At 37.5% G+C, this 27,982-nt stretch overlaps 2 protein-coding genes across 4 annotated transcripts in view; one reads left to right on the plus strand and one right to left on the minus strand.

Annotated features, from left to right (window-relative positions):
• LOC134678295 (titin) overlaps positions 1-7,054 on the plus strand; it is a 145,764-nt gene extending 138,710 nt beyond the window's left edge. For all 3 annotated transcript variants that reach the window (XM_063536789.1, XM_063536786.1, XM_063536787.1), the window contains 6 exons: positions 507-809; positions 1,115-1,411; positions 2,305-2,409; positions 3,512-3,703; positions 5,933-6,238; positions 6,544-7,054. In XM_063536789.1, coding sequence (XP_063392859.1) covers positions 507-809; positions 1,115-1,411; positions 2,305-2,409; positions 3,512-3,703; positions 5,933-6,238; positions 6,544-6,743 — 1,403 coding nt within the window. In that variant the 3' untranslated portion in view covers positions 6,744-7,054. The remainder of the gene's footprint in view (positions 1-506; positions 810-1,114; positions 1,412-2,304; positions 2,410-3,511; positions 3,704-5,932; positions 6,239-6,543) is intronic.
• A 170-nt stretch (positions 7,055-7,224) lies between these two features.
• LOC134678326 (uncharacterized) overlaps positions 7,225-27,982 on the minus strand; it is a 28,337-nt gene continuing 7,579 nt past the window's right edge. Inside the window, exons 2-5 of the mRNA XM_063536858.1 lie at positions 19,830-19,959; positions 11,943-12,080; positions 9,478-9,639; positions 7,225-7,518 (exon numbers count right to left, since the gene is read on the minus strand). Of these exons, the coding sequence (XP_063392928.1) occupies positions 7,499-7,518; positions 9,478-9,639; positions 11,943-12,080; positions 19,830-19,959 (450 nt within the window). The 3' untranslated portion in view covers positions 7,225-7,498. The remainder of the gene's footprint in view (positions 7,519-9,477; positions 9,640-11,942; positions 12,081-19,829; positions 19,960-27,982) is intronic.

A 27,982-nucleotide genomic window follows, 5' to 3' on the forward strand; every position in this document is an offset into this window, starting at 1 on the left:
TTGAGCTTATAGGTATGGACTTTAGATCACTCAGATTAAGCATGCTTGCAGTTTACTACTTAAGTATATTACTCACGTCGCAAAATAGTTATTTACGATACAAGTGCGGATTACCTATTCGCACGTGTATCGTACGTTTTACAGTACATAATATGTATATTATGGCCCTTTATACTTTTGACACACGTACGAAAAGTGTTATTTCACGCACTAGTGCGGGAAAATATGACCATATGTACTGTACTAGTTATTTACGATATAAGTGCGAAAAAGAGGAAATTCGAAACGAGTGGCGATAAAAATTTAAATCGACACGAGTTCGTGCAACGTTTTACAGTACATATGGCCCTTTAAAATTTGACATTCGCAAGAAAACTGCTATTTTACTCACTAGTGCAGGAAAATAGGACCATATGTACTGTAAAAGCATTTATAAACTCACACTCAGGTCTCTCTAAAAAACAAGTAGCATTTCAGTTTAATCTAATCATCAACTATGCTTGCAGATAAACCTAGCAAGCCCGAGGGTCCAGTGATCATGCGAGAGATTAGTCGCGAGTCTGTAACTATTGAATGGAAGCCTCCCGTCGATGACGGTGGTTTAGAACTGACTAAATACGCCATTGAAAAACACGAGCCGGACACAAACGAGTGGGTGAAGGTGGCAGACGTTGATAAGACCGCAGAAACATACTGCATACAGCGACTTAACGAGAACTGCGAGTATATGTTCCGAGTGATGGCCCAGAATCCGATTGGGTACTCGGAAGCATTAGAGAGCGAGCCTATAGTCATCAAACACGCTTTAGGTATGTACATTTGTTATTATTTATTGTCACAAAGCATGTAAGTTGTGGTTGAATAAAGATTTTATCTATTTAATACATAAATAAGTGGCTTTTAATTAAATAGAAACCTCGGGGTATATTTGACTCGTCATCACTGACGCGACTATCTATAAGGCTACTATAAATAATAATATACCGAGTGTTTTATTCTTTAATCAAACAAACACAAGTATAAGTTTACAGCTACCTACGCCAAGACAGGTATACTATTAATACATACCTACTCTTTTCGACTTGACGACTACTAACCACTGCCAATGTTTTAGATGTACCATCACCACCTTTGGGACCCCTCGGCATCTACGGCATCGGCAGTGATTCTCTGACGATAACCTGGTACCCGTCTGAGAAGAACGGCGGCTCACCAATCCTCGACTACAGCGTGGAAATCAAGCAAGAAGGCAAGAAGTGGAAACACGTCGCTACAGTGACCAAAACGACGGCTAAAATTGAAAAGTTGGCCGCCAATGTCACTTATGAGTTTAGAATATGCGCTAGAAACGAGATTGGTAGCAGCCTACCATACACATCAGACGAGAGAGTGATGATAGGACAGACGCGTTGTAAGTTTTTTTTGTACTCATCGTATTTTTTCTTAATAGACAATATGTATGTCCTAGAGGACTTGCACCATTATTATAGTTGCAGTTCTCCCTTTACTATGGGAAATATTCTCGTGATCGGAGAACGTTCTCGGGTACGGCACAACTACAGCCAAAGGGTAATCCTGGATTGCTACATTATCAACTGCCCGTTTTATGTATTACCTATATTTATACGGAGTTACATATGTCTTTGGTATTATGCAGCGATTGAGAGCGAGATGGAAGAATATCGCGTTCGCTAGAAGTTTTATCCAGATTAGTTAAAAACACAAAGACAAGTACTTTGGAATTAAATAATATAAGTTACCCTTCGGCTGAAATCGCGCTTCTAGCGAAACAGTTGGCCAGAATAGCAAGAACCCTCACAAATAGCTTTTGGCCCTTTTATCTCCATTCTCCATAACCCCTTGATCGAGCCTGCTCATATTATTTATATTTTATTTATAGTAATAATGCCCTCAACTACACGTTTACCTAATTTAATTTAAATAAGAAAAAAATGTTTAAGTTATTGTTCACCAAACTATCCTTTGATAGCTCAGTTTAAAAACATCGAAATGTCAGGCCGTGTAGGTGCACTCTGGCTAGGGAGCCAGCCGTGTGTTCCAAGTTGAATGTAAGAACTTCGCTTCGCTTCACTCTCCCGTTAGATAATAAAAAAATATAAAAAGCTAACTAGTCTAATAATAACATCTTAAAAGTCTTGATATTAAGGATGCAAAACGTGGAAAAGCCCGCGTCGTCTCGTCATTATAGCGTATGAAAAAAAAAATTCCGCCTCGTCTTGTGAACACGTTTAAACACCGACTATTGTATACATATATGTACCTATAACTAACTGTGTTCCGCAGCCCCGCCGTCCCAGCCGCTCAAGTTCGTGATCAAGGACGCCACGTCGAGGTCTGTCACTCTACAATGGGCTGCGCCGGAAAGCGACGGTGGAAGCGCCATTACCAGTAAGTACCCACATAGCGCCTAATATCATCGTCTTCCTCGCGTTGTCCCAACTTGTTTCCACGGTTCATGGGAGCCTGGGCTCCGCTTGGCAACTAATCCCAAGAATCGGCGTGGGCACAACTTTTTACGAAAGCAACTACCACCTGACCTTCCAACCCAGACGGGAAACTAGGCCTTATTGGGATTAGTCTGGTTTCCTCATGATATTTTCTTTCACCAAAATCGCAGCGATTAGCTCTTGCTCAGTTCCATCGTAATCACAACAATCCAATAAATTCATTGGTTGCTGTCACTTATCATCATACAAAAATATGGCCTATTGCAATGGAATAAGCTACATAGTTTCTTGAAACATATGTATCTGTGATTATAAATGCCAGTGGCGGCGCGTCTAGATTGTTCGTAGGCAAGCCGTAGCTAAGTTGCCCTTCCTTTTCTTCATAAGTTTAAAGAAAATGGCCTAAGAGCCTGGATATCAGACAAGCCGATGGGAATCGAGTTCTATGGACGCTCCGCCACTGATAAATGCACCTCCAAACCTTGGTTGTACCATTTTTAATTTTATTGTTTCTTGTCAAGATGATTCCCTTAGAAGCACTTTTCATTTTAAGATTAATTCAGGCTTAACATCAATAAATAAATAAATGATAATGTAATGAATTTGATGATAAAAAATATATATTAGGGCTATAATTTATAAGTGAGAGTTGAGTATATTATAAGAATATTATAAGAGTTGAGTTGTACTGCGTCTCACCAATGGTGGGTAAGTACCTTCAACCAGTAGTACGAGTAAGGCGGCACTACTAGCATTAGATACTTTCCTAAAAAATAAATTACAATGACTGCCTAAATTGTAGTGGCAAACATTTGGTAGTTTATCATAAGTAGGTACTCATAGTCCATCTGTGTATCCATAATATTATGAACTTATAAAACTCACAGCAACATTTGCCACATAGGTAATGCATATACAGTTGGCTTGAATAAAGCCAACACTCAGAGAAAATATCCAATAATAGGCTAATAGGATTAAACATTCGTTCACCCAAATTAACTTTATAATGCCTAAACACATTTTGATTATCATTTTCATTTCAGATTACATAATAGAATACAAGACTGTGAAAGGTAGCTCATGGAGCAAGGTTATAACCGTTGGTGGCTCGGTGTACGAGCATTGCATTGAGAACATCAAGGACAAGGAGATTGTGTTCAGGATATCGGCTGAGAACGCAATTGGAGTCGGTCCGGCTACTGAGTCACAGACGGTGCACTTGGAGAAGCATGCAAGTAAGTATCACTATCAATATACTAATCCTCAACTAGCTAATAATCATTTTTAATACAGTTGCTCAAAAAGTGCTACTTTACGTAGCTGTTTAGCGTGCGGAAAGTTGGTTATCTCGAACTAGTGCTTTTTACTTTTCCAATTTTTTTAAATTTATACTTGTTCCAATTCACGACTATTTATTGATGAGTGTTAATATTAGTTTCCTTTAAACGTCGTAATCAGCATAAAAACCTACCGTTAATGTAAGAATACGAAAAATATTACATATTTCATATTTAATTACTTACCTCTTCATCATTATAACACGTTTATTTTTTTATATTCAATATTGAAAATTCCGTTCTTAATAAGTTGACTGAATGGAACGGAATAGCTGCCAAACGCCCATAGATATAATATACTTAAAGACGACGTCTAACCGAGCTGTCACTGTTACCACTTTTGTTTAGTGTACGATTAATAATGTTTTTCTTATTTTTTCGCAACTGTATTAAAAAACGTCGTTCGATCCACGTGCGGAAATGTACATACCTTCATACAATGGACATACCTTCCGCACTAGCATCGAAATGTACTATTGTCTTTATCTGTCATTTTGACTTATGTAATTGTAAGAAAGGGATAAAACATAATTTGACTTACTTAATCAGGCCCATAAAGTATTATGAATAAGGGGGGATAGTTTTTAAATATCTAAGATTTTGGATATCTACTTCACAATAAGCAAACAATATAAGCTGAAGAGCAGGGAATAATTTATGCATGTTAGACTAGTCTTTCAGTAAGTACTAATACTTCTACTATGTTTGAGAGACTTGGCAACAGCAATTTATTTAATAATAAGAATTTTAATATTCCAACCAATAGCTTTAGATTCTTGGTAGTTAACTTAGCCAATTTGAACATACAAACAGCAACACTCCTAGTACATTTGTGGACCTTATTACAAAAGACATAAGGTCCACCAAAGCAAAGTACAGTTAACAGTGTGGGAAATGGTACACTGACATAAAAATAATATCTAAATTATGTCATTTAGTTATCGTGCGTCTCGCTCGCGCCAATTGAAGGACGGACAAGTATGAGCGAAATGCACAATAACTAAATTACTTACATCATTTATCAGTTTGATCTCAATGTATGTTGGAATTGGCCTGGTTTATGAAGAAATACTTACCTATTTGATATAAATCTGATTCAAAAACAGTAGTAACATGAATGTATTGAAGCTAAAATAGCTTCATATTATCAAATAATTTTCAAATCAAAATGTTTGCCTTTGAACAAACTTTCATTACCTAATTCAATGTTGCCGACCTATGGATAATATCAAGACCATCTCTGGCTGGGTCGGTTATGTCACCAAATCATGGTTTATAGCACAAATTCAGTCTTTTTATCAAGAATACAGATAGAAAAATTTATCATATTTATATTATCTTACCTCTTAAGTTCTCAAAGACCATTCGCGATCGCTCGCACAATAGGTACGCAAATTATCTATGCACTCAAACACCACACAACTTTTTCGTATTAGTACAAATTCACTATGTTTTTACTTATTCATTTAAAGACGATATTTATATAAGTATTTCGCTTTATTTGCCATTTTATAGAACGTAACAAGAATCACGTCAAATTAAAACTTTGGTTCCAAAATGACAAAATTTTTAGTGTTCCGTACAAAACTTTGTTCACGGAACACTTATTCTGAAATATTATCGATTATCGCTGCCATTGTATAATTATAATCTACAATAATATTAAATAAATAATAACTTATCACTTGATATATTTCATATTTGGATTTAAGTTAAGTTACTAAATGTAATCTGTCTAAAATGAATCCAAGTCTGTCAAACAATTTTGTTAGTAGAAAGAGACGCAAATTCCAATTTACTGTGAGTTGATAGAATAGAAGCCTGAAAGGACTTGACGATTGACTTTTGACAAATAATTGACTTTTTAGTCGTCAGGGTTATTACATAGGGTTGCATAATTATTAGGTATACCTTTTAGCAGGACAATTTATTCAGAGTGACACAGAAAGTTGCATGTCATCCCTGTTAGTAGAAAAAAGGCCTAAGTGTTCTGCAAAAAGGTAGACAAAAGTATCCCCTGCCTATACTTCCTATAGGAAGTCGTGTACAAAATGCAGGAAGTTGTTGTCTTCCAACTTATAATGTACTTACCATACCTGCTCTTAACATAAAATGGTACCTTCCCAGCTGTGCCATCGCCGCCGACAGCGCCGCTAGAGATCAGAACTGTCGGCAGCAACATCGTGATGACGTCATGGGGCACGCCCGAATGGGACGGAGGTGCACCCCTGCAGGGTTACAACATCGCCATCCGTGACGTCACCAAGACTATGTGGATGGAGGTCGGCAAGGTCGACGCGAATACGCTTAAGTTCAACATCAGGGACTTGAGCGAGGACCATACGTATATGATCAGGATATACGCGCGGAACGAGATAGGAATCAGCGAGCCACTCGAATCTGACGAACCATTCAAGGTCCTACCTGGAGAAGGTTAGTTCAGCGACCTATCATTTTATCATTCACAAACTGTGCCACGATACTCACGTTACACCGGGCCGTGTCTCGGCCGGAGCTTCCGGCGCTTTTAGTCGCTGAGCATTTCGAAGCTACCTGTTAGAATGGGATAATCAATCAATATTTTACCACAGAGACCTACGGTGCATCGCTCCAGTTAGAGTCTAGCAGATTGTTTTCTCAATTAACCTTTGGCTCGTGGTACTTAACTAAACCTCGCAATCTCAATATTCATTTAGCTTAGCTAAGCAACTATTACGAGATCAATATTGTATTTACAGGAGAGTCACACGGAGACGAGGAGCTAGGCGAACACACAGAAGCAACCGAGCCCACGTCATTCAGCACCCAGACCACGACCTCATGGATGCGAGAACACAACATGGACGCCGACATCCGCTCCTACGCGCGCGGCTCTCTTCTCCGCCGCGACGAGTACTTCTTCAGAATATGGCACTACGCCAAACAGCTCTTCAAGTGACAACAACACGCCACCAAACCAGCACCTGTGATATTTAAAACGACATAGTTCGCGGATAGTAGAAGCGTCCATCCTTTTATAATTTTATAACAGTTTTTGTAGCAATACATAATTTATTTTAGATATTTAAGGTTAAATTATTTATTTATTTTAATTTATTGCCTGACACGGTTCGAGTCGCATCCGATACCGTTGGGAGACGTGTTAAATATAGGTGCAAAATATTTATTCGATAAATCGAATGAGGCTCGAATTTACGTCAGGTTTTATTTGAAATTGAATATTATTTATTATATAAGTGCAATTATGAACATGTGTTTCATTTGTTTTATTTTCTTCTCGTCTCGTTATTGCAAGTAAGCTTAGTTACGACACGACGATGGCATAAATTGTTCCAATTTGTTACCTATTTGGTATTGATGTAACTTAGGTAGGTACGTTTGTGGAAGGTTTCTAAGGATGATTACAAAGAATACACAAATTAAGTACTTATTTATTTATTTATTTTAATATCAAAGACTTATCAGTGATAATAAAATGAATAGGTACTAGAATATCCATATTACACTTCAAATATTAAGATACAGACTGTACTGTTATATTGCAGCTAATTCGTTTAATACCAATGAAAGTCGTAAGAAATAGCTGATCAACTGTATCAATCTATTTTGGCACTATTACATAAATTAGAACCAACGAACGAACATCATTATTAATGAAAACATTAGTCTAATAGATTACGCCTCTGCTGACGCTTACTGGCGATTTCGGCGACCTGTGAGGAAAAAGAAGACGATATTTTGTAATTGGAGAAACAAGTTAACGTACAATATTTTTCATCTCTCCTGTTCGGAAAGTTCACCTTTCATAGGCTGATAACCGGGTGGAAAATTTCATTTCCCACCCTAGGGTGGAAAGTAAATTTTTTTTAATTTTTACTTCGAGCAACAATATATTATTTAGTTAAAAGCTCTCATATTAGCTTCCGCATTGAAATTCCGAAATTGGCCAGGTTACATTTTGATCGAAAAAAATTCGAAAACCATAGACAATCCGATCTTAAATTGGGATGTATCTGAAACGGCCTTAATGTATACGCGCCTTAAAAAAAGTAAAAGTGAATGAATGTAAGGACTGTATCGTTTGTTATGAATACAACTTTACTTAGCCGTTTTTTCTGGTATTATATTTTTATAAAAAAATTACACATATAGTTTAATAATAAGTAGCATTTCGTCCTGGGAGATCACGTAAAGCATATGGTTTGGACAATATTTACCCAATCCTCCCGAATAACTACAACGATTTTGGACAAATACTACAAGAAAATTTACGGTTTGCGAACAAGACGAGATATTACACAAAAAAAATCGTACTATGTAAACAGCAATTACATATGATTCGTAAAGCGAAACATCTGGGCATAGTCTAATCATTTCTTTTAGTTGGAAAAAAAGTTTTGGATCTGTGCTTGGTGGCCTTTTAGAGAATATGGCATGTTACTTACGACAACCCCGACTTTGGTATACAATATAACCATCATGGAGCGTTTCTATCGACCTGTTCTAGCCATGGTTCAACGCCATGAATGTCCGTTAGGCTTTGGATTTCGGTAGATTCTTTTAGCTGTTTCCCTCATTTCGCTGGCGTCAGAAATTGACGGGAATCCAAAATGTTGCATAAAAAGTCGTTTTCATGTAAAGATAAAAATTCACCACATTTATTCTGTGGATGTTCAATTGAGCAATCATGAAAAGGACACTTAGATGGCATATTTTGGCAGCATATTAACCTTTTGTTTCTTTAAATCGGACCAAGGAATCGGTGAAATAGTCTCAAATTAAGCTCGATAGGCTTGTCCGAATTACATTTGCTAGACGGTATTAAAATCATCATAAAGTCCCTAAAATAAAATAAATGTAAAACCTTCTTATATCAGATATGGCTTAAAAATACCCCCAGATTATACCTTAAGAACATAGTAATACAAAATAATACACACGTCAACAGTTAGACCAGGTTTTATCTGTATTTAAAATAAACGATACAGTCCTTAATGTAATGATAATATTGCCAATAATCAATCTACATTTCTTGTGTTTGACTTTCCTCATAGTCGAAATGAAAAGTAGAGTGTTTAACTCGGGTAAAAGTAACCATCTCACCCTCGAACGAACGAACGAACGAAAATATCTCCGGTGAAATGGATCACTTTCCACCCTTGGTTAACAATCTACTATTAATTGAGTAGCCAATCGAGTATGGGCAAAATGTTACACTAGTCATTTTGCGTTCTAGACGGTCCGCGAATAACCCCCAATCGATCATCTTTATTATCTATATTATCAATGAAATAATCTCAAGAATCAGCTCATGATTCAAACTTTACCGGTCGCCGTGGTAAGACCTAGGATTTACCATATCGGTGTTGGTAAAGCCCGAAGTAAACTAGTAAGATTTAACATTTCGTGCTTTTACCGATCGGCATCGGTAAAACCTAGGTTTTGCCGGTAAATCCTAGATTTTGCCGTACTTCGGGCTTTTACAGTGACACATACACCAACTAGGATGCCGCTCAGCATAAGCAGTGTCTGTAATAAGACACTGCGCCAATTTTCAGGGCACCCAAAATTAAAAAATTAAACTTATTTGGTGAAGTTGCCCTAATTATTCGTATGCGGCTCTTAAGTAGGTACATAGTTACGCGTATCCGTAGCTATTATATGACGCTTACCCTTATCTTTGGAGGTCTTGACCTGTTTATTCTTATTGCACTTCTTGGTCACACGCCTGTTCTTCTCGCAGGTCGGATCACTGTTGGCCTTTAGCATGTCGGTCCGGGACATCTCGCCGTTGGGGCTGCACTCGCTCCAGGATGACTTGTCATAGCGGCAAGCTACGACAATACAAATAGGGTCATTGCGCTAGTTTTCGTCCACGACGTAATTGGAATATAAACCTTAATTGCTGCACAAATTTAGAGTAGTTGCAATCCTTAATATCAAAACAATTATCTATCTACACAAAAATTATATTTCGCAAGTAGCAATTTAAACGTCAAACTTCTATGAAATTATGACGTATTTAAGTAAATAACACTTGCATTGCGTGGGCTATCAAAATCGCTGCATAATTTTCTTGGTCTAAGAACTCCATTACTTGCTTATACGTCAAGTGGACGGAAACTGACACTGTACGGTAAACTGATGCAATGACGCAATTAATTAGGGGTTAGTAGATACCTACTTAAGTTGGATTAATCCAATTCCATTGCAATTGGCGTTCCCATCTTCCCATACCATAGTCACAGAATAAATACTAGCTACAGAAGACACACTCACTAACAAAGCGCGTCTGTTACGAGCTTACGATCGGACAGATATGACCAGAGCGGCTACCGCGAAAACCGAAGTTCGCAAATTGCGGGGATCTTTCTCTTTTACTCCAACGAAGGCGTAATTAGTGTGACAGAGAAAAATCCCCGCAATTTGCGAACTTCGATTTTCGCGGTTATAGCCCAGGTGGCGACAGCGCCACGCTCGGCTTATGGCTAGCCACCAATATTGGTGTGGAACGGATGTACATTTAACTACCTGTAGCAAAGCGACGAAATCGCGGAGTGAGCCACGCCTGCCATAGTGTGAAAGATCAAATGCTTATTTATAATTAGAACTTAAATGGAATTTTGCTGATTTGTTAAAAAGTTCAGATGCTCTTATTTTATATAAAAACTAGAGTCACCAAGTTTATGGAAATGGGCTGGAAAAATTTATTCGACCCCGCGCATTTCAAAGTGAAATCATCTTTTATAATACCAAGAACCATCCGTTAATTAAATCAGTTCTTCTGTACAAAGAACTAACGAACCTCTGTAGCAAAAGTTAAAAGAAGAAATCCAATTCAAATTAACTCAGTAAGTTTCAGTCTCTTTAATCAGAGTTATACGTGTCGGCACGTTTCAATTCAATGCTTTTATCTTCATTCCACATTGCACCCAGGAGCTATTGTTCTCAATAACAAAGGTTTATTCGAGAATTCCAACATTTTCATTTGTTTCGAACAGAAAGTGATTTCAAATGGCTCTGTTTATTAATTTTGATTAAGACATCAGAACAATTATAATATAAGGAGCGTTGATGGTAAATTTCTTAATGCAAGGATGGATTAAGTTAAATTTTAACAGTAGTTAAATAAAATTATATTGTAGTTTGCGCCACGGTCAGTAGGTAGGTAAATATCACCGCGTACGTTCTGCACGATTCTCGAGAACACATAAACAATGTTACCTAATACTTATTTAAGAATAAAACGCAACAGTCTGCTCAAAACGCGGAAAATCCATTTACAGGTCGGCCGGCTTCTTGTTTCCAGAGCATTGTTCGAGTTTTCCATTGTTTTCTAGAAATTAAAATTTGCTGGAATGGAGCGCAAAGCTCTTTTATAAGATCAAACTGCGCAATACAAGAAGTTCTCAAGAAATACGGAATTAGAGTCGAACTAATTTCGCCTATTGGCCGTTATTTGATAGTTTTTCTTTGGCCGAAAAGAACCAATTGCTATACGTAGGTAGAATTAGACCAAAATAAGTCTGCAGCGACTTCGATAGCCCAGACTGAGCAAGTGTTATTTTATACGTCAAAAATCTCTGAAATTATGACGTAGAAATAACACTTGCACCGGCTGTGCTATCAAAATCATTGCAGGGGATATCTTAATCTAACTCTACATATTTATATCCATCTATCGGCATCGGCACGATAAAGAAGTTGTGGATCGTTTTCCCGGCAGTAACTCGATCCTTGCTGACTGCGCTGTGAAATAGTCGTTTTAAAAGAGACTTGAATAGCGGTGGAAAACTGAAATCGTTTGATTGAATGGCCGTTTTTTATAATTCTCAATTTTATTATGTAGATAGATTCAATTGTACTTTAGTGAAGTGAAGTAGAAGCTTGCGATTAAAGTTTGAAGGAGTTACTTATTATGATCGCAAACAAATCTTGTATACCTACCTACCTATAGTACCTATATTGTAACTTTTATAGGTAAACACCGAAAGCTCGACAGATGACATTACATCGACAACTCGATTTCTATATGCAATAAATTGTTCGTAGCTGTAGTTTTTACACATTTTTTCCATGTTTCATGAGTACCAGTTGATGGAGTGGAATCAATTATTAAAAAATATATAATACAGACCTTTTTTGCACTTCTTCTGAATAGTCTTGGTGCGTTCGCAAGTGGCAGGGTCGCCCTTCTTGAGAGTGAGTGTGCGGGCCCGCACGTTGGTCTTCGAATCGCACTCGGACCAAGCGCTCTTCGTGTAACGACAGTTTTCTGTGCAACAAAACACGCAGGTAAGGCAATTGTTTGTTTAAGAAAATATGTATATTATATGTACCTATTATGTCTATATATAAGTACCTATTTATTAATGTATTTTTATTAGTACATATTATGAATATCAATTTAAAAAAAAGTTATTCTCGGACAAACTTTTAGCAAACTAATAGCAGACAAAGTTTCGCATGTCATTTGGCAGAACAGATAATGTTTCGAACACCAAACATTCCGCATATTAGTATTCAGTTGTTATCACATAGTATAAGTCAATATAGCTAAGCCAATCAGGCAGAAGAGATACCTTAGCGCTGCTTAGATATTGTGTATCTAATTATTGAGTTTATTTACTTGTTCTGTATAGTGTCACAGAATAAATAATAGTACTACCGTACAGAAAGGAAACTTCCTACAAAACCGAAGTTTGACAGCGGTTCAGGGTCGAATCATGCTATCCCTTTCTAATATATGACACTATTCCTTTCGGCTATTTAGGGTTGTCAAAATTCAAGTGATTATCTTATCTGTGGTCGTGCACGCAGAAGGAAGTCAAGTGGTGCCAACCCTAATAATTGCTCGGAGCAATGCTCAGCCGAGCGGAGCCGAGTTTGACCGATCTCAGGAGTTTCGCACCCCTGATAGTGTATATCTACTCAAATGTTGGTATGAAATTCCGAGAGGATCCGCATCCAATTTGCATAAAACCCGGGTAGTAAATACATATTAGTTTTTGCTAATCAAAATTTACTCCTATAAGTTATCACTGAATAAGACAGGTGATCATAGGGAACTGGAGAAAACGGCCTGCAAGAGAAAATTAAACCAGAGGACTGCGTCTGACTAGCAATGCACTCACGAGAACTTTCCAAAGTTGCAAAACTTTCCACATGAGAATTTCTCGGTAACTTCTGAGAATGTTCTCGAGAACGAGAATTTATTTATTCACGATAGTTTAGGTGTAGTATCCTTACCCCCAGAAAATTCCGACTTAGTGAGTGTCAGACGGTCTGACTTTCACTAGTTACATTACAGTACCTACTGACTTAAATTGACTTAATTGGTTCCCTAATCAAAACGAGGTGCATTCATCTAGTTATTTTCTATCGGTCACATTGTAGTCCCTGAAAATCTACTTACGTTATTAATTGAAACGTTTTCATTCAAGAAAGCGCCTACGTTCCATTTCATTGCAACTGTGTTTTCACTCTCAACGGCGTAAACGTTAAAAATATTGAATGGTATGCATCTGGGATGCATGTGAGCGTTACGGAAATATTCTTGCACACACATGTGTTGTTTCGTTTACGGCTGAAGTATAAATGTAGGTAATTAAATGTATACTTATTTTACGGATTTTTCGCAATATTTTTAAGGTAGGTACGCATATGCATGGTCGATTTCCTGCCAAATTAATCTTTAAGGAGGACTAACGCTAGACCGGGGCGGGGCCGAGCTACCGGTGCTTCGTTTTCCGTGCCAAACGTGATAAAGTCATAGAAAATGACGTGTCGGTTGCCTCGGCCCGGACACGGGCCGGTCTATCATGAGTCATACTTTATTTCCCGTTGCTTTATTTTGACTGCCACGAACATTTAGGATTGAATAGTGAATACACATTCAGTGTTTCAGACAACTTCGCAAAGCAAAAATTCGAAATGCTAGAAAAGACTTTTGCGAGCCACGGTGGACTTTATTGTTTTTGTAATAGTAGTTTGGGTTACAAGGGATCAAAATGATATATTTCCGTCAAGGGCGTACATTGAATCCTGAATGAAGCGATGGATTCTACAATAGAATCCCGAACGTAATGAGATCCTGGGACGACATTCTTAGCAAGAAAACATACGATGACTTGCTCGAAGCGGCTGTAGACGTCGATGTGGCGCGTTTGAAAGCAGTGGCATTGCCTGAATCCGGAGCATGGCTGCACGCGCTACCATCACCACACTTGGGCACATTCCTTGACTCTGATTCCCTTCGCATAGGTGTGGCACTGCGACTGGGCAGTACTGTTTGCGAACCCCACCAGTGTGTGTGCGAGGCTGCAGTCCAACCGAACGGTCACCACGGACTGAGCTGCGTTCGTTGCGCCGGTAGGTTCTCCAGACACCAGTGCATTAACGAAATTATTCGTCGTGCACTGGTGTCTGCGAATGTGCCTTGTGTTCTGGAGCCCCAAGGCTTAAACAGGACCGACGGAAAAAGACTAGACGGTCTGACGCTGGTCCCATGGGAGAGAAGACGCAGCCTCATCTGGGACGCGACGTGCGTAAGCACATTTGCCCCTTCACGCCTCAGCTACACGGTACACAAAGCTGGAGCTGCTGCTGAAAACGCCGCCAAACTGAAACGGGTTAAATACTCAAATCTGCAGCCGACCTTCGATTTCGTTCCGTAGCCTAGAAATAGGCCTAATAGCCTTAGAAACCAGCGCGCCTTGGTGTGCTGATGCTAAAAAAATTATTAGAAAATTAGGTCTACGCCTACGAGAGAAAAGCGGCGACCCCAGGTCTGGCGCATTTTTAATCCAGCGTATTTCGCTAGCCGTGCAAAGGGGAAACGCCAGCAGCGTGCTAGGTACATTTAGCCGGGTACCTATGGCCTAATAGCATGTAATACCCTTAATTTTTATATGTACATAAAAATTTAAAAATAGTGTGTTTGAACAGAAAAATGTCACTTTGATCCCTCCTAGCAGGGAGGCAAAGTGCCACTTTGATCCCTCCTAGCAGGGAAGAAAAAGCTCATTTCCGAATAGGTGGTGTGAAAAATATATTTTAAGGTTTAGTTTTACGAATTAACAATTCGACAGGATGAAAGATGGAACATAATTGCAAGGTCTTCTTCTAATTAGGATATTAAACAACAAATGTCAATCATAAATTTCCTAAATAATGACGTCAATAATACAACCTTTATCATTTTGTACCGATGTACCTACATTAAAAAATACGAAATAAAAACTTTAAATAACGTGTTTCCTTGTAGAGATTTCACCTCAAACGTATTTTTACTCAAACCGCATGTTCAGCATCTAAAGTCAGTAACCCAATCCTGTTCGCCCCTTTACGTCGCGCTGATGCGTTTGCATTCGTTTTGGTCGAGACAAATCCGTTGCACATGTGTCCGGCGGTTCCACGAAACTTTCCTCTTTATTTTTATTATTCGGGGCTTCAGTTGTCGTTTCGTGTTTCATTTAAATAGTGCCGAAATATTACGCAGCGTGGTCACTGGACTTTGTTTTCAGTTATATGTTTTCTTTGGAAAAACTGTAAGGGAGTTAATAATTACGCGTGCTGCTGAATTCCATGGACTAATAATTAATTAATCCATTCATAAAGTGGCTATTCAATTTTGCAGCTAAGTGTATTACCATACCTATGTAGGTATTATTAATAAATTACAATACAAGTGCGAAAAATAGGAAATTGGTACATTTATCGTACAACGTTTATTCTCGCTCGGTTAGTAAAAATTCGGTGTGCGATCGCAACAAAACGTTACCCAGGTATATAAAATTATTTAATCTCTATTCGTTCAAATTATTTCAAAGTACATACCAAGGAACAGACTGGCACAGAAGAGAGAAGATTGGAAAGTGTTGGCTGAGGCCTTTGCCAAAGGGCACACAGAATAATTACCAATGGAAAATAATTAAACAAACGATACGTCACATATTCTGATACTAGGCTATAAAAAAACATACCAAGTTAAATATAATTAAGATCCATTTTATTTGAGACTGGAAATATTTATTAGCCGACAAATACTTAATCTTGCAACGGACTTAAAGAAATCAACATTGACAATTTCTGAAAGCTTAAATATCATTAATCATGATACTTAAAAAAAGAAGTTATCTACCACCTAAATTACTTAATAATGTTTTTAAAGTTTTACGATGAGATAAGTTTGGACTGAAAACCTTTTCCTCGATAAGCCGGGGTCAGTTTCCTGTCAAATTTAGTGCAATACCTACAGATAGTACAGATACAGTCACGTAGTTCTCTCGCGGGGCCTGGCATTATCCATTATCCATTAGCCTTCCTCTGTCACATTACGGGTACCTAACTGTGCCATTTAAAACGACGTTCCATCCGTTAAATCGGCAATCGAATTCGACTACCAAAGCTTTATAAATGGTTATCTAAATACCTACCTAGAAATATCGCGATTTGGAAACTTTCCGACGGCACAACTACTGTTGATATGAACCGAGGCTCACCATTCATAACAATTGTTAGTGACATTCGGAGACCGTATTAAGGGGGCCGATTTTTGAATTTCGACCACTCGATTTCGTGTATTTCATTAAATAATATCTCCACTACCAGGCATTTAAATTCTACTTAATAGAATTGAAATCGAGTGGTCAATACCACTAGATTCCAAATTTCGATCGCTCGTATTTCAAAAATTAGCATTTCGCCGTTTTCCAGCGATTTTCGAGTGACAAAATCGAGCGATCGAAATTCAAAAATCGGTCCCCTGGTCGAATTCAAATTCGTTTTTCGATATCACATAAGGTTTTTAGTACGAGTATTTAGGCACTTAGTACCTAACTGTTGTCTTCGAAACCCTTGGTCAATGCAGCTAGGTAAAACCTTTTCACTTCAAATGACCTGCCGCATTAACGCGCCAGTAGGTACGTGTTTGCATACATTTTAAACGAAGATAAATAGCATCATTTTGCCTCAGTCAGTATCATCATACCTACTTTTACGTATTTTCTTCAGTTTAAAATTTATAGAAAAATATAAATCAGTATATTTTTGCAGGACTATCAGCTTTGTATGAACTAAAGTAGGTACGGACAATCAGCATAGTTAAACGCGTCTGGCAATGAGCGTTGAGTGTCGATGTCGTTGCGAATAATGGGAAAGGGGATATAGAAACTTAGGGTCCAGTTAGAAGTAGGTGTGCAGTAGAAGATGTTTAAGAGTAGGTATTAGAGATTTTGGCGCTAGATTATACGTCCAATTGAATGTGAGATTATTGGAGATACATGGAATACCTAAACTAATATTGACTTTGCCAGTTTGAAAAACCTCAGCTTCTAGTACCTATCGGTAAAACCTTTGTCTGCGTATAAGAGTCAATTATGCTATAACTGTATTTAAAGATATTGAAAAGATTGATGTTTTAATTAGGTTAGGTTTACATAGTTAGTTCTTCGAGGCGTACTCTAGGTTTTTAGGTACTAGGTATTAGGTACTTACATACTCGTAGATTAGGACAATAATAATTTTTTTAAACTACCCGCGCACTGATGACGTGTGTGGGGAGGTTCTGGAATGTCATTACCAAACTAAGGAATATCATTCCAATTTCCAATGAATAGTGTCTGATCTGCATAAGAAGCACACATTTTTGTTTAAAAGACGGGCATTGACAAAATAAGAATATCCCTTGTGACACTCGAGAGAGCATCTAATTTCGTTGAGACTTTTGGTTATTTCGCCGCGTACGCACTGCTTCAAAGCAAATTTAATTGCAACGGCATTGCGATATCTATTTTCGTGCGAACGTTGCTCTTTCAGTCTTCTCATTAAGTTCCTTGAGCCTCTGGCGGAACAAAGTCGTATCTGAAATCAGGATGCACCGTACCACGTACGATACGAATATATGTAGGTTGACGCTCGGCACTTACCCGACTTGGCACCATTGACAATAAGGAATCGGTGACACATAAATTGTCTTCTGGTACTTACATGATTTGCACGGATTTCTTTCCCGCGCCTATGCGTCAGTTAGGTAGAAATATTGAAATTGAATAACTTTTATTTTATTACTAGTATTTTTATTAAGTTATTTGACTGCTGTTAATAAAGTAATTTTATAACGATTTATATTAGAGTGCATTGCGGCTGCGGCATGGCATCGCGTTGTCAGCCGTAATATTTATTAGTTTAATTTTAGAATCATTAAGATATTTTTTGGTATCAACACTATTGGAAGGCGGACTTCTAAGGCCTGTAACACACTTTTACCCTACAGCACCACGACCCTGGTGCGGTACTGCGGTAGTGACTAACGGCATTTTAAAAAAAACATAACCATAGACATTACTCGTTTGTTTTTACGTTTCCCGCCATTCCCGGTAATTTCTTGTTCTTTGAGTACTTTGCGTTAGGTATTTGTCTTGCGTTCATACAAAGTGTTGAAAATGGACGAAGAGGACAACATTGTTTCTACACCTCAAGAAATATCCGCTGCAGCACAAGCACCGACCGAAAATTTGTTGCCTAAGTTCTAAATCGCAGCACCTATCTATACGACAAATCTTATGAGAAGTTCATGGCGTGGAGATTGGAGCACAAAACTTCGTCATTCTCTGAAAACGTCTTATTGGAGTATTTTCAAAGACTAATTGGAAGCACCAGAAGGGTTGGTATATGTTATAAAAAAATTGATTTAGAGTACACAGTAGGTACAACGAGCTATATTTATGTATATTTTTGTGTTGAAACTGAATATTTCATAATTCTCCTTTTTCTTGTTACAGGTTGCAGTAATATTTGGCATTAACAATGTTCGCCTTCGGCCCACATTGTAACCCACGCCACTCACATTTTTTAACCCCTCTTATAAAACTGTTGCATAAAATATTACTACTGGGGCAAGCCGGACTCTGAAAGTTTTCGCTCATGTGAGACATCCTTTAATACAATTTTACGAGATTCGAATCGGAAGATCTTGTATCCACGAAGAAATCCGACATGTTCAACTTGTCGAGAAAAGTTTGGAAGACGGTAACCCGGGATTATCGGTTAAACTTCAAAATGCCGGATTTATCATATTATTATTTTGTTGTATTCTTGCTCATTAATGTTGTTTAAAGTGTAATAATGACAGCTTAGTATGTAGCTAATGAATAATTTAGTAGTTGGATTGAAATTCGTTTAAAAATTCTTTAGTCAACGCCCGGCAAATCCATTGTGGCTATCACTGTACTAAGAGTACCTACCCACCAAACAACGTCATGCTCTAGCAGACACACTTTTGACATTTGCGAAATCACCATAAATCTGATAGAAGCTATTAAAAAAGAAGAGTCGGAAGAGCAGCCCTAGGAAGTTGTGTTGAAAAGTTGGATCTTCGGTTGTAGTCTGACTGTGAGGGGTCTTCAAACTAGTTGACCTTTCCTTTGGCCAAAAGTAGTTTAGAGCCCCCTTGGGACCTAGCTAAGATGATAATCGTACATCGACAAACGCGAAACGAAAAAAAAAATAACATAAATATCGGAAAGGATCAAAAATAAAAAGGTACAAAAGTGCAAAAAAATTGTGTTGCTGATAGTTGATACATCTCTTCGCAATACATGGCAATTCATACTACTACTACTAAATAATTGGTAGCAACACAACTATTACCTACCCTATTACATCAACTCATCTATAACGTTCAATAAGTCTCTCCTGTGGATATATCAACAGTTAATAAAAGGAGTAGGTACCTAAATCCTTTTCTTTCAAAATAATTACTAAAATGCTGTTCTTGTATACCTACAATACAATATCTGGGAGAACGAGCTTTGCTCGGAAAAATAAAAACTCAAAAATGCCCCCGAAAACCCCCACATAGCAAATTTCATCGAAATCGTTAGAGCCGTTTCAGAGATTCCCGAAATATATATATAAATAAATAAACAAGAATTGCTCCTTTAAAGGTATTAGATATCGATATATGTAGTACCTCAGGCACTAATGAACTGTCAGCTTTGACCACTGGAGTTAAATGACTGACCTCGGTTCTTGGCGCCCCTCTCACTTCGAATCAGCACCTCGTGGTCGCTCTCCTCCCACACCTCCCCGTCGGAGGCCACTGCCATGGACAGCAGCACAAGGCCGCCGACCAGCCACATCCAGTGTTTATTCTGGGGACAAAGACAATATTCATTCACTTTAATATCTTTTCCACCGCACCAGCTCGGAAAAGCTTACTTTGCACTTCAAAAACGGATAGCAAAGTTGCATTTTGCTATCAGTAATTTACATGTGACGCAAAGTAATCAAATGCAATATTTGCTGGTAGAATTAACTTTCAAATGGTGATTTTGGATGATAAATATTTAATAACATTCATTTGAATTTGATTTGGTTTGATTTTGATTGATATTTTACATTTAATATTTGCTTCGAGTTGGTATGGTGAAAATTTATCACTCGGGGGCAAATTTTGTTTAACCCTCGTTCGTGCTTTGAAACCCTCACAACGCTCAAGATTCCATTCTTCGAACCACTCGCTACGCTCGTGATTCAATTTTGGAGTCTGTCACTTACTCGGGTATCAATATCAGCACGAGCGGTTAAACAACAACTTTGCTTTCTTGTAAAACAAATAACTATTGACCTAAAGTTCATTATCAATTTATCATTTAGCTAATCATACGAGTACAATTCGGAGTTCACCAAGGGTTTATAAATAATTTAGGATTTTGTATAATCTATCTATCTATATATATAAATGCAAGTGTCCTGACTGACTGACTGACTGATTCATCAACGCAGAGCCGAAACTACAAAAGCCAGAAAGTTGAAATTTGCACACTAGATTGCATTTATAAAGTGTACAAGAGATAAGAAGCGATTTTGAGAAATTCAACCCCTAAGGGGGTTAAAAAGGGGATGAAAGTTTGTATGGGGTTAAAGTTTTCTTTTAAATTAAGAATTTGAAACTTGGTAAAAACGTTTTAAATTAAAATACAAGAAAACTAATTTCAGCGTTTTTGAAAATTCATCCCCTAAGGTGGTGAAAAAGGGGTTGAAAGTTTGTATGGATATCAAACAAAATTTCGAGTGGTGGACTTGAATCTTTGTATTTAGGGATATTATTAGAAGACAGGAAAAGTAATTTCAGCGTTTTGTAAAATTCACCCCTAACAGGGTTAAAATGGGGTTGAAAATTTTAATCCATTACAAATGCTTTGAAACTTCTTAGAAAGGCATAATAGCTGATTACAAAAAAAAGTGATTGCAACGTTTTTGGAAATTCAACCCCTAAGGGGGTTAAAAAGGGGATGAAAGTTCGTCTTCGGGTGCAAATTTTATTTTAAGCTAGGAACTTGAAACTTTGTGCAAAAGTATTAAATTCAAATACAAGAAAACTGATTTCAGCGTTTTAGAAAATTCGTCCCCTATGGTGGTGAAAAAAGGGTTGAAAGTTTGTATGGATATTAAAATTTTTTTCGAGTGGTGGACTTGAATCTTTGTATTTAGGGATATTATTAGAAGACAGGAAAAGTAATTTCAGTGTTTTGTAAAATTCATCCCCTAACAGGGTTAAAAAGGGGATGAAAGTTTGTATGGGGTTAAAGTTTTCTTTCAAGCTAGGAATTTTAAACTTCGTAGAAAGATATATTATTAAAATACAAGAAAACTAATTTCAGCGTGTTTTGAAAATTCATCCCCTAAGGTGGTGAAAAAGGGGTTGAAAGTTTGTATGGATATCAAAAAAAAATTTCGAGTGGTGGACTTGAATCTTTGTATTTCGGGATATTATTTAAAGGCAGGAAAAGTAATTTCAGCGTTTCGTATAATTCATCCCCTAACAGGGTTAAAAAGGGGTTGAAAGTTTGAATCCATTACAAATGGTTTTGAAACTCCATAGAAAGGCATAATAGCCGATAACAAAAAAAGTGATTGCAACGTTTTTGGAATTTCAACCCCTAAGGGGGTTAAAAAGGAGATGAAATTTCGTCTGCGGGTGCAAATTTTATTTTAAGCAGGTAACTTGAAACTTGGTAAAAACGTTTTAAATTAAAATACAAGAAAACTAATTTCAGCGTTTTTGAAAATTCATCCCCTAAGGTGGTGAAAAAGGGGTTGAAAGTTTGTATGGATATCAAACATTTTTTCGAGCGCGAGACTTGAATCTTTGTATTTGGGGATACTATTAAAAGGCAATAAAAGTAATTTCAGAGTTTTGTAAAATTCATCCCCAAACAGGGTTAAAATGGGTTTCAAAGTTTTAATCCAATACTAATGCTTTGAAAATTCTTAGAAAGGCATAATAGCCCATTACAAAAAAAATTAATTGAAACGTTTTTGGAATTTCAACCCCTAAGGGGGTTAAAAGGGGGATGAAAGTTCGTTTTCATGTGCAAATTTTATTTGAAGCGAGGAACTTGAAACTTTGTAAAAAGGTATTATATTAAAATATAAGAAAACTAATTTCAGCGTTTTTGAAAATTCATCCCCTGTGGTGGTGAAAACGGGGTTGAAAGTTTGTATGGATATCATACATTTTTTCGAGCACGGGATTTGAATCTTTGTATTTGACGATATTATTGGAAGACAATAAAAGTGATTTCAGCGATTTGTAAAATTCATCCCCTAACAGGGTTAAAATGGGGTTCAAAGTTTGAATCCATTACAAATGCTTTGAAACTTCTTAGAAAGACATAATAGCCGATTACAAAAAGAAGTAATTGCAACGTTTTTGGAAATTCAACCCCTAAGGGGGTTAAAAAGGGATGAAAGTTCGTCTTGGAGTGTAAATTTAATTTTAAGCTAGGAACTTGAACTTTTTACATTTTTGCATTTTTGAAAATCATCCCCCAAGGTGGTGAGAAAGGGGTTGAAAGTTTGTATGGAGATCAGATTGATATTTTGTAAGTGCGGAACTTGAATCTTTGTATAAGGGCATAGGTACCTATTATGAGAATACAAGTAAAGAAATTTCAGCAACCAACATCAAAATCCACTTGACTTAAAACTTCATACAACTTGCTAAAACAGAAAAGTACTTAATTTCAACATTGCTTGGACATGAAAATTATAGGCACTAAAGATGTAAAATGTTGAAGATAAGATTCCACGCGGACGAAGTCGCGGGCAACAGCTAGTGGGTTATAAAATAACGCTACCGCTGCCCACAAATGTTCGCGGTAAATCAAAATAAGCCCCGGAAGCTGGAGCGTTGACCGAAAATACTTCAACTGGCCAGCTTTTATTTTATAGCTGCCGTTGTTGGCTCATAACATCTGCCATGCATCGGGTCATTATGTGCATATCCGCAATACGACTGAAGACTGAATATTTTTTATGTACCTACACAGGGCCGTCGTATCTGCACCAAATTCTGACACGACTGTATTTATTAGAGATGTACCGGATATCCGGTTACTATCAGGTATCCGGCCATCATTTTACTATCCGGCCAGATACTTAATAGTGACTTACTATCCGGCCGGATACCGGATAGTAAGATTGCTTGATTTCGGACTAAACAAATTGGATTTAAGAATCAGACACGGTCATAATCGTACTTGTTTATTATTTTAAAACAATTTAATTATTCCACTGACTTGCACGCGCACTCATTTCGAACCTAGAAATGAGTCCGCGTGAACGTTTACTAGGAAACAGGTCAAACCAGCAGAATGCGCACCTGAAAAACCGAAATGTAGGTATAGTTCCGCTGGCCGATTATTCGGCGGTCGGATACCGGTTATTCGGCCGATGGTCAGACCGAATATCCGGTAAAAAAACTAAAAAAAAAAAACTATCCGTTGCATTGCATCTCTAGTATTTATAGGGCCGATCAACCGCGGACAAACTATTGACCCGTTCTTGGGATAAACTTAATGATGCGCGATCGAGAGAAATGAGAAGAATGAGACAAAAATCAAATCATTGATCGTAAAGAGCCATACAATGGCGATTCATCGTTGCGATATATCTATGTTGCACGGGGTTTTGTTGCTATTTTCAATATCGTCTTCGATTATGTAAGTACCTAAATCGATATTAACATAGGTACACTACCGGTCCGTCGTTTCAATCGGTCTGTAACGATGAATTGATGTACCATGAGTGAATGTTCTGTGTATCAGCGTTGTATCCCTCGATCGCGCATCGTTCTTAACGACCAATTGCTCCGTGTATTGACTGACATTTTCGAAGTGACTGAGCGAAGTGACGATTTTCGTCAGATTAATCGAAGCGATTAATCGAACCATGTATGGAGACCCTAAGAACCCTGGCGAGCATCTGAACCTTTCTTAGTCCCACCTCTCATCAATGACCATATTTTCGGCTTCCTAGGCTAGTCGGCTTCTAGCCTGACCCTACCTACAAAGCAGGAAATCCCTGGATCGAATACCGGTAAGGGAATATATTTATGTGTTTATAACGAAAATTTCTTTCTGAATCATCCGTAAGATGTTATCTATGTATCTTAGATAAAAATGTACTATGTATATCATCACCCAGTACCCGAAAACAAGCTTTGCTTAGTTTAGGCCATTTGGGGCTAGGTAGATCTGTGTAAGATTGTTCCCAAATAAGCATTATTTATTATTTTACCATTATTTCAAATAGACAATCGCACATGCTTTAGTAATTTATTGCAACTATTTGAAAAATAAAATAAACCGCTTAGCAACGTAACATTCGCAATGCAGATAACAAATAATGAAGGTAGCCTAAAAATACGATGACAAAGATTTTCACTGGCCGATATGTACAAATGTATAAAGGTCCCATTAAATAATAAATTAAAAAAAAAAAAAGATTTTCACTGCAGCATATTGTTGACAATTTTAACAAACGATTGCGTTTTTGTAACAAAGATACAGACAGCAGAATATTATATAGATAATACCTACGTTATGTTTTAGTTACTTAGTTGTAGTTTTATTTCTTTGATGGGTTTGTAAAATATATGTAATTAAAAATTATAAAAAAATATTTGTCAGCGTATTTTTGAGCCAACGTATATATGTAGAAGAATGTACAAATGTATGTGTGGCAAATCAATTCTGTAATATAAATATACGCATTAAGTGTAGGTACAGTCAGAAATCTATTAGCTTCGCAAGAAAGTTTGCAAGCTTATAGTTTTGCCAACTATACATATTAGGTACCTACAAAGGTATATAGCCTTACCTTACCATTTTTTTAACACAGAGGGTTGGTAGTGGTCGTTGCGCAGTTGTCTTCTATAGACCGACCGTTTAACTCAATCCTCGTCCCACCCCGTCGCCCCCGTACCGGGCAGGCGAGGACTGAGTTAAGCGGTCGGTCTATAACTTAACTTAACTGCCGTACCATGAGTTGACACTTGAGGTTTACGTTAGCGACAACGTAAACTCGACCGTAGTCCATCTCGGTCGCACTGATGGATTAGTCAGTCAGGTACCGAAATGCGATCGCTAACGTACATAAACGTCAAATGTCAACTCGGGGTAGCCGTTCTGGACTAAATTTACTAACTAAACTTATTAGTATTAGGTCACAATAAGTCACCGAGTCGCAAACCTTGACGTGATACGTAGTTATTCGGTGATAGTCAGTTTTATTGTCTTTTAGCCGAGTTACCCGGTAATTTTACTGCTTAAAACAATGTTTAAGAGATACCATGGATGTGACTAATGTGGTGTATATGGTTTCAAGTAATATAATTACCAGGTAACGCGGATAAAACACATTAAAACTGACTATCACCGGATAACCAAGTATCACCGAATAGCCAAGGTTTGCCCTAAGTCGTAACACTCGTAACATCGTAGTCAACGTCTCACCAGCCGTCTGATTTGAGATTGGTAGGTAAGTAGATAAATATCTTAATTTTCATTTGTAATTTTCAGGTCACGTATTGAATTTTGGGTATGTATTGTACCTATTAATTTATATTAGAAGACATTCGCATTAAAATGAAACAAACGCGTAAATAATATAAATGCTTAACGATCGACGAACAGCCAAACTATAAAGGGAAATAATTAATATTGACATTTAGTAATTAATCGTAGTATCACATCCGAACTTACCGCTCGCCGAGTAGTTGCTAAGCGATCGGTAGGTACTTACACGAATATATATGTAGTTTTGATGGGGGGAATGGGGACGACTGTTCTTCAGTGTTTGACGACCTTCAAATTTGATTTTAGTTTAATGTCACAGTTTATGTCAATAATTATTTAATGTAAAGCAAACTCGGACTGCTAACCTTAAGAATGACGTAAAATGTTTATATGTATTCATATTCATACCTAATAGGCACAAATCTAAGATCCCTCCATGCTCCAGTGCGCAAAACAAATAGTACCTACTTAGTTAAATAAAAACCGCCCAAGTGCGAGTCGGACTCGCACACGAAGGGTTCCGTACCATTACGCAAAAAACGGCAAAAATATAACTGTTTTTGTATGGGAGCCCCACTTAAATATTTATTATATTATTATTCTGTTTTTAGTATTTTTTGTTAAAGCGGCCACTGTGAAAATTTCAACTGTCTGTCTAGCTATCACGGTTCATGAGATACAGCCTGGTGACAGACAGACGGACAGACAGACAGACAAACAGACAGATCTATCTGTCTGTTTGTATGTCTGTAGCTAAGGAGCTACGGAACCCTAAAAAGTAAAGCCAGTGTTTCAACAGCAGCATGTAAATAGTATCAACTACCTATAAGTAAATTGAGTTTCAAAAACGCCCCGTTTCAATTAACTCCTTTTTGCGGAAAAACTTTTAACTGGTGGTATTATCGGTAAAGGGTAAAGGGCATAACCCGACCTGACTAAGTATATGAATTTACCTACAGCAGACGGGTTGAGCGCTCGGGTGAACCAGTGAAACTGAGACCTCGAGATCTGAACAATTTTACAATATTTTAATGATTTTATTCTAATTTAAGTAACTTATTATTTTTAACTGAACAGTTTTATATTTTAAATGTGATTTGGTTGTTTTATTTTTATAAATGTCAGGAATGTTTCTCATATTTCAAAATGTCTAGTGTTTATTATTTTATTGTTAATCCTATCTATGTAATTGTAATGCGATGTGTTGGACCTATATTGTCTTAAATAAACGGATTTATTATTATTTGTTTCTCCATTTTGGAATTCACCGGCCTACAAATCCCGGTATTTGATTATTATCTTCTTTATTCATCATTCTTCTTAGGCTAGGGTTTTTATAATATGAATATAAAAGTAAAATATAAAAACACTTACAAAACAATAAAAAATACATATAAACACATTACAAAAAACCTAACCTAGGGTGCCGCCGGCAGCGGGGCAGGGCCCAAGCTGCCGGTGGTCAGGGCCGCAGAGTGAGGAACCGACGTACTATACGCGCCGTGTCCAAAATTACCGCCTTCTGCATCTGACCCTTGATCCAACCACACAGCGAGCTTCGCTATGAGACCATTCGCTGATACGACTATCGGAACAATGATCGTCGAGTCAACATCCCACATGGCGGTAATATTATTATTATTTGTATGTCTTTTCCATATATCGGGACCATGGGGTCCCGGAACTTTGGGAGGCGTACGTGGGGCCGAAGCCAATAGCGCAGAGGCCCTTTAAGACACTTTAATCTAAAAGCAAGGGATACACGTGGCGGATACCATCCCCGAACGCATTAGTATTATTAACAACTATGTACGGGACACAGAGCTCATATATAATACTTAAGAGCCTGACTATTAGTCTTTAAGTCATTTTAACAATATCCCTGACATTCTGACGCTAACTACGAGAGAATTTTGCTTCCATTTTGTTCGAATTTACAAAGCAAAACCATTTTAAAAACTATTCCGGCGGCGGCGCCCCGATACAGTGATTCCGTGGGGATATTAAAATAACAAGAATGTTTTAACGCTATCGAGTTTGGTGTGTTACGCGATACCTAGACCGTTTTAGAATCGATATTGCATGTTTTTTTAATACTAAGAAGTTCTATTACTTACTTATCTACGCATTTGGGTGGGAGAGGTGAAAATCTGTTCACTAATGTACTTATATACCTACGGCAAAGTCAAATGAAGGGGTTATGATTATGAGTGATGACATTAGTAATCTAACTGTGTTAATTGTAATTGATACGGATTTTATAGCCCATATCATAATTTAAAAGCTACATTTTAATGAATTCCCAAAAACA

Source organism: Cydia fagiglandana, chromosome Z (genome assembly GCF_963556715.1).
Source record: "Cydia fagiglandana chromosome Z, ilCydFagi1.1, whole genome shotgun sequence".
NCBI classification, from domain to species: Eukaryota; Metazoa; Arthropoda; class Insecta; order Lepidoptera; family Tortricidae; genus Cydia; species Cydia fagiglandana.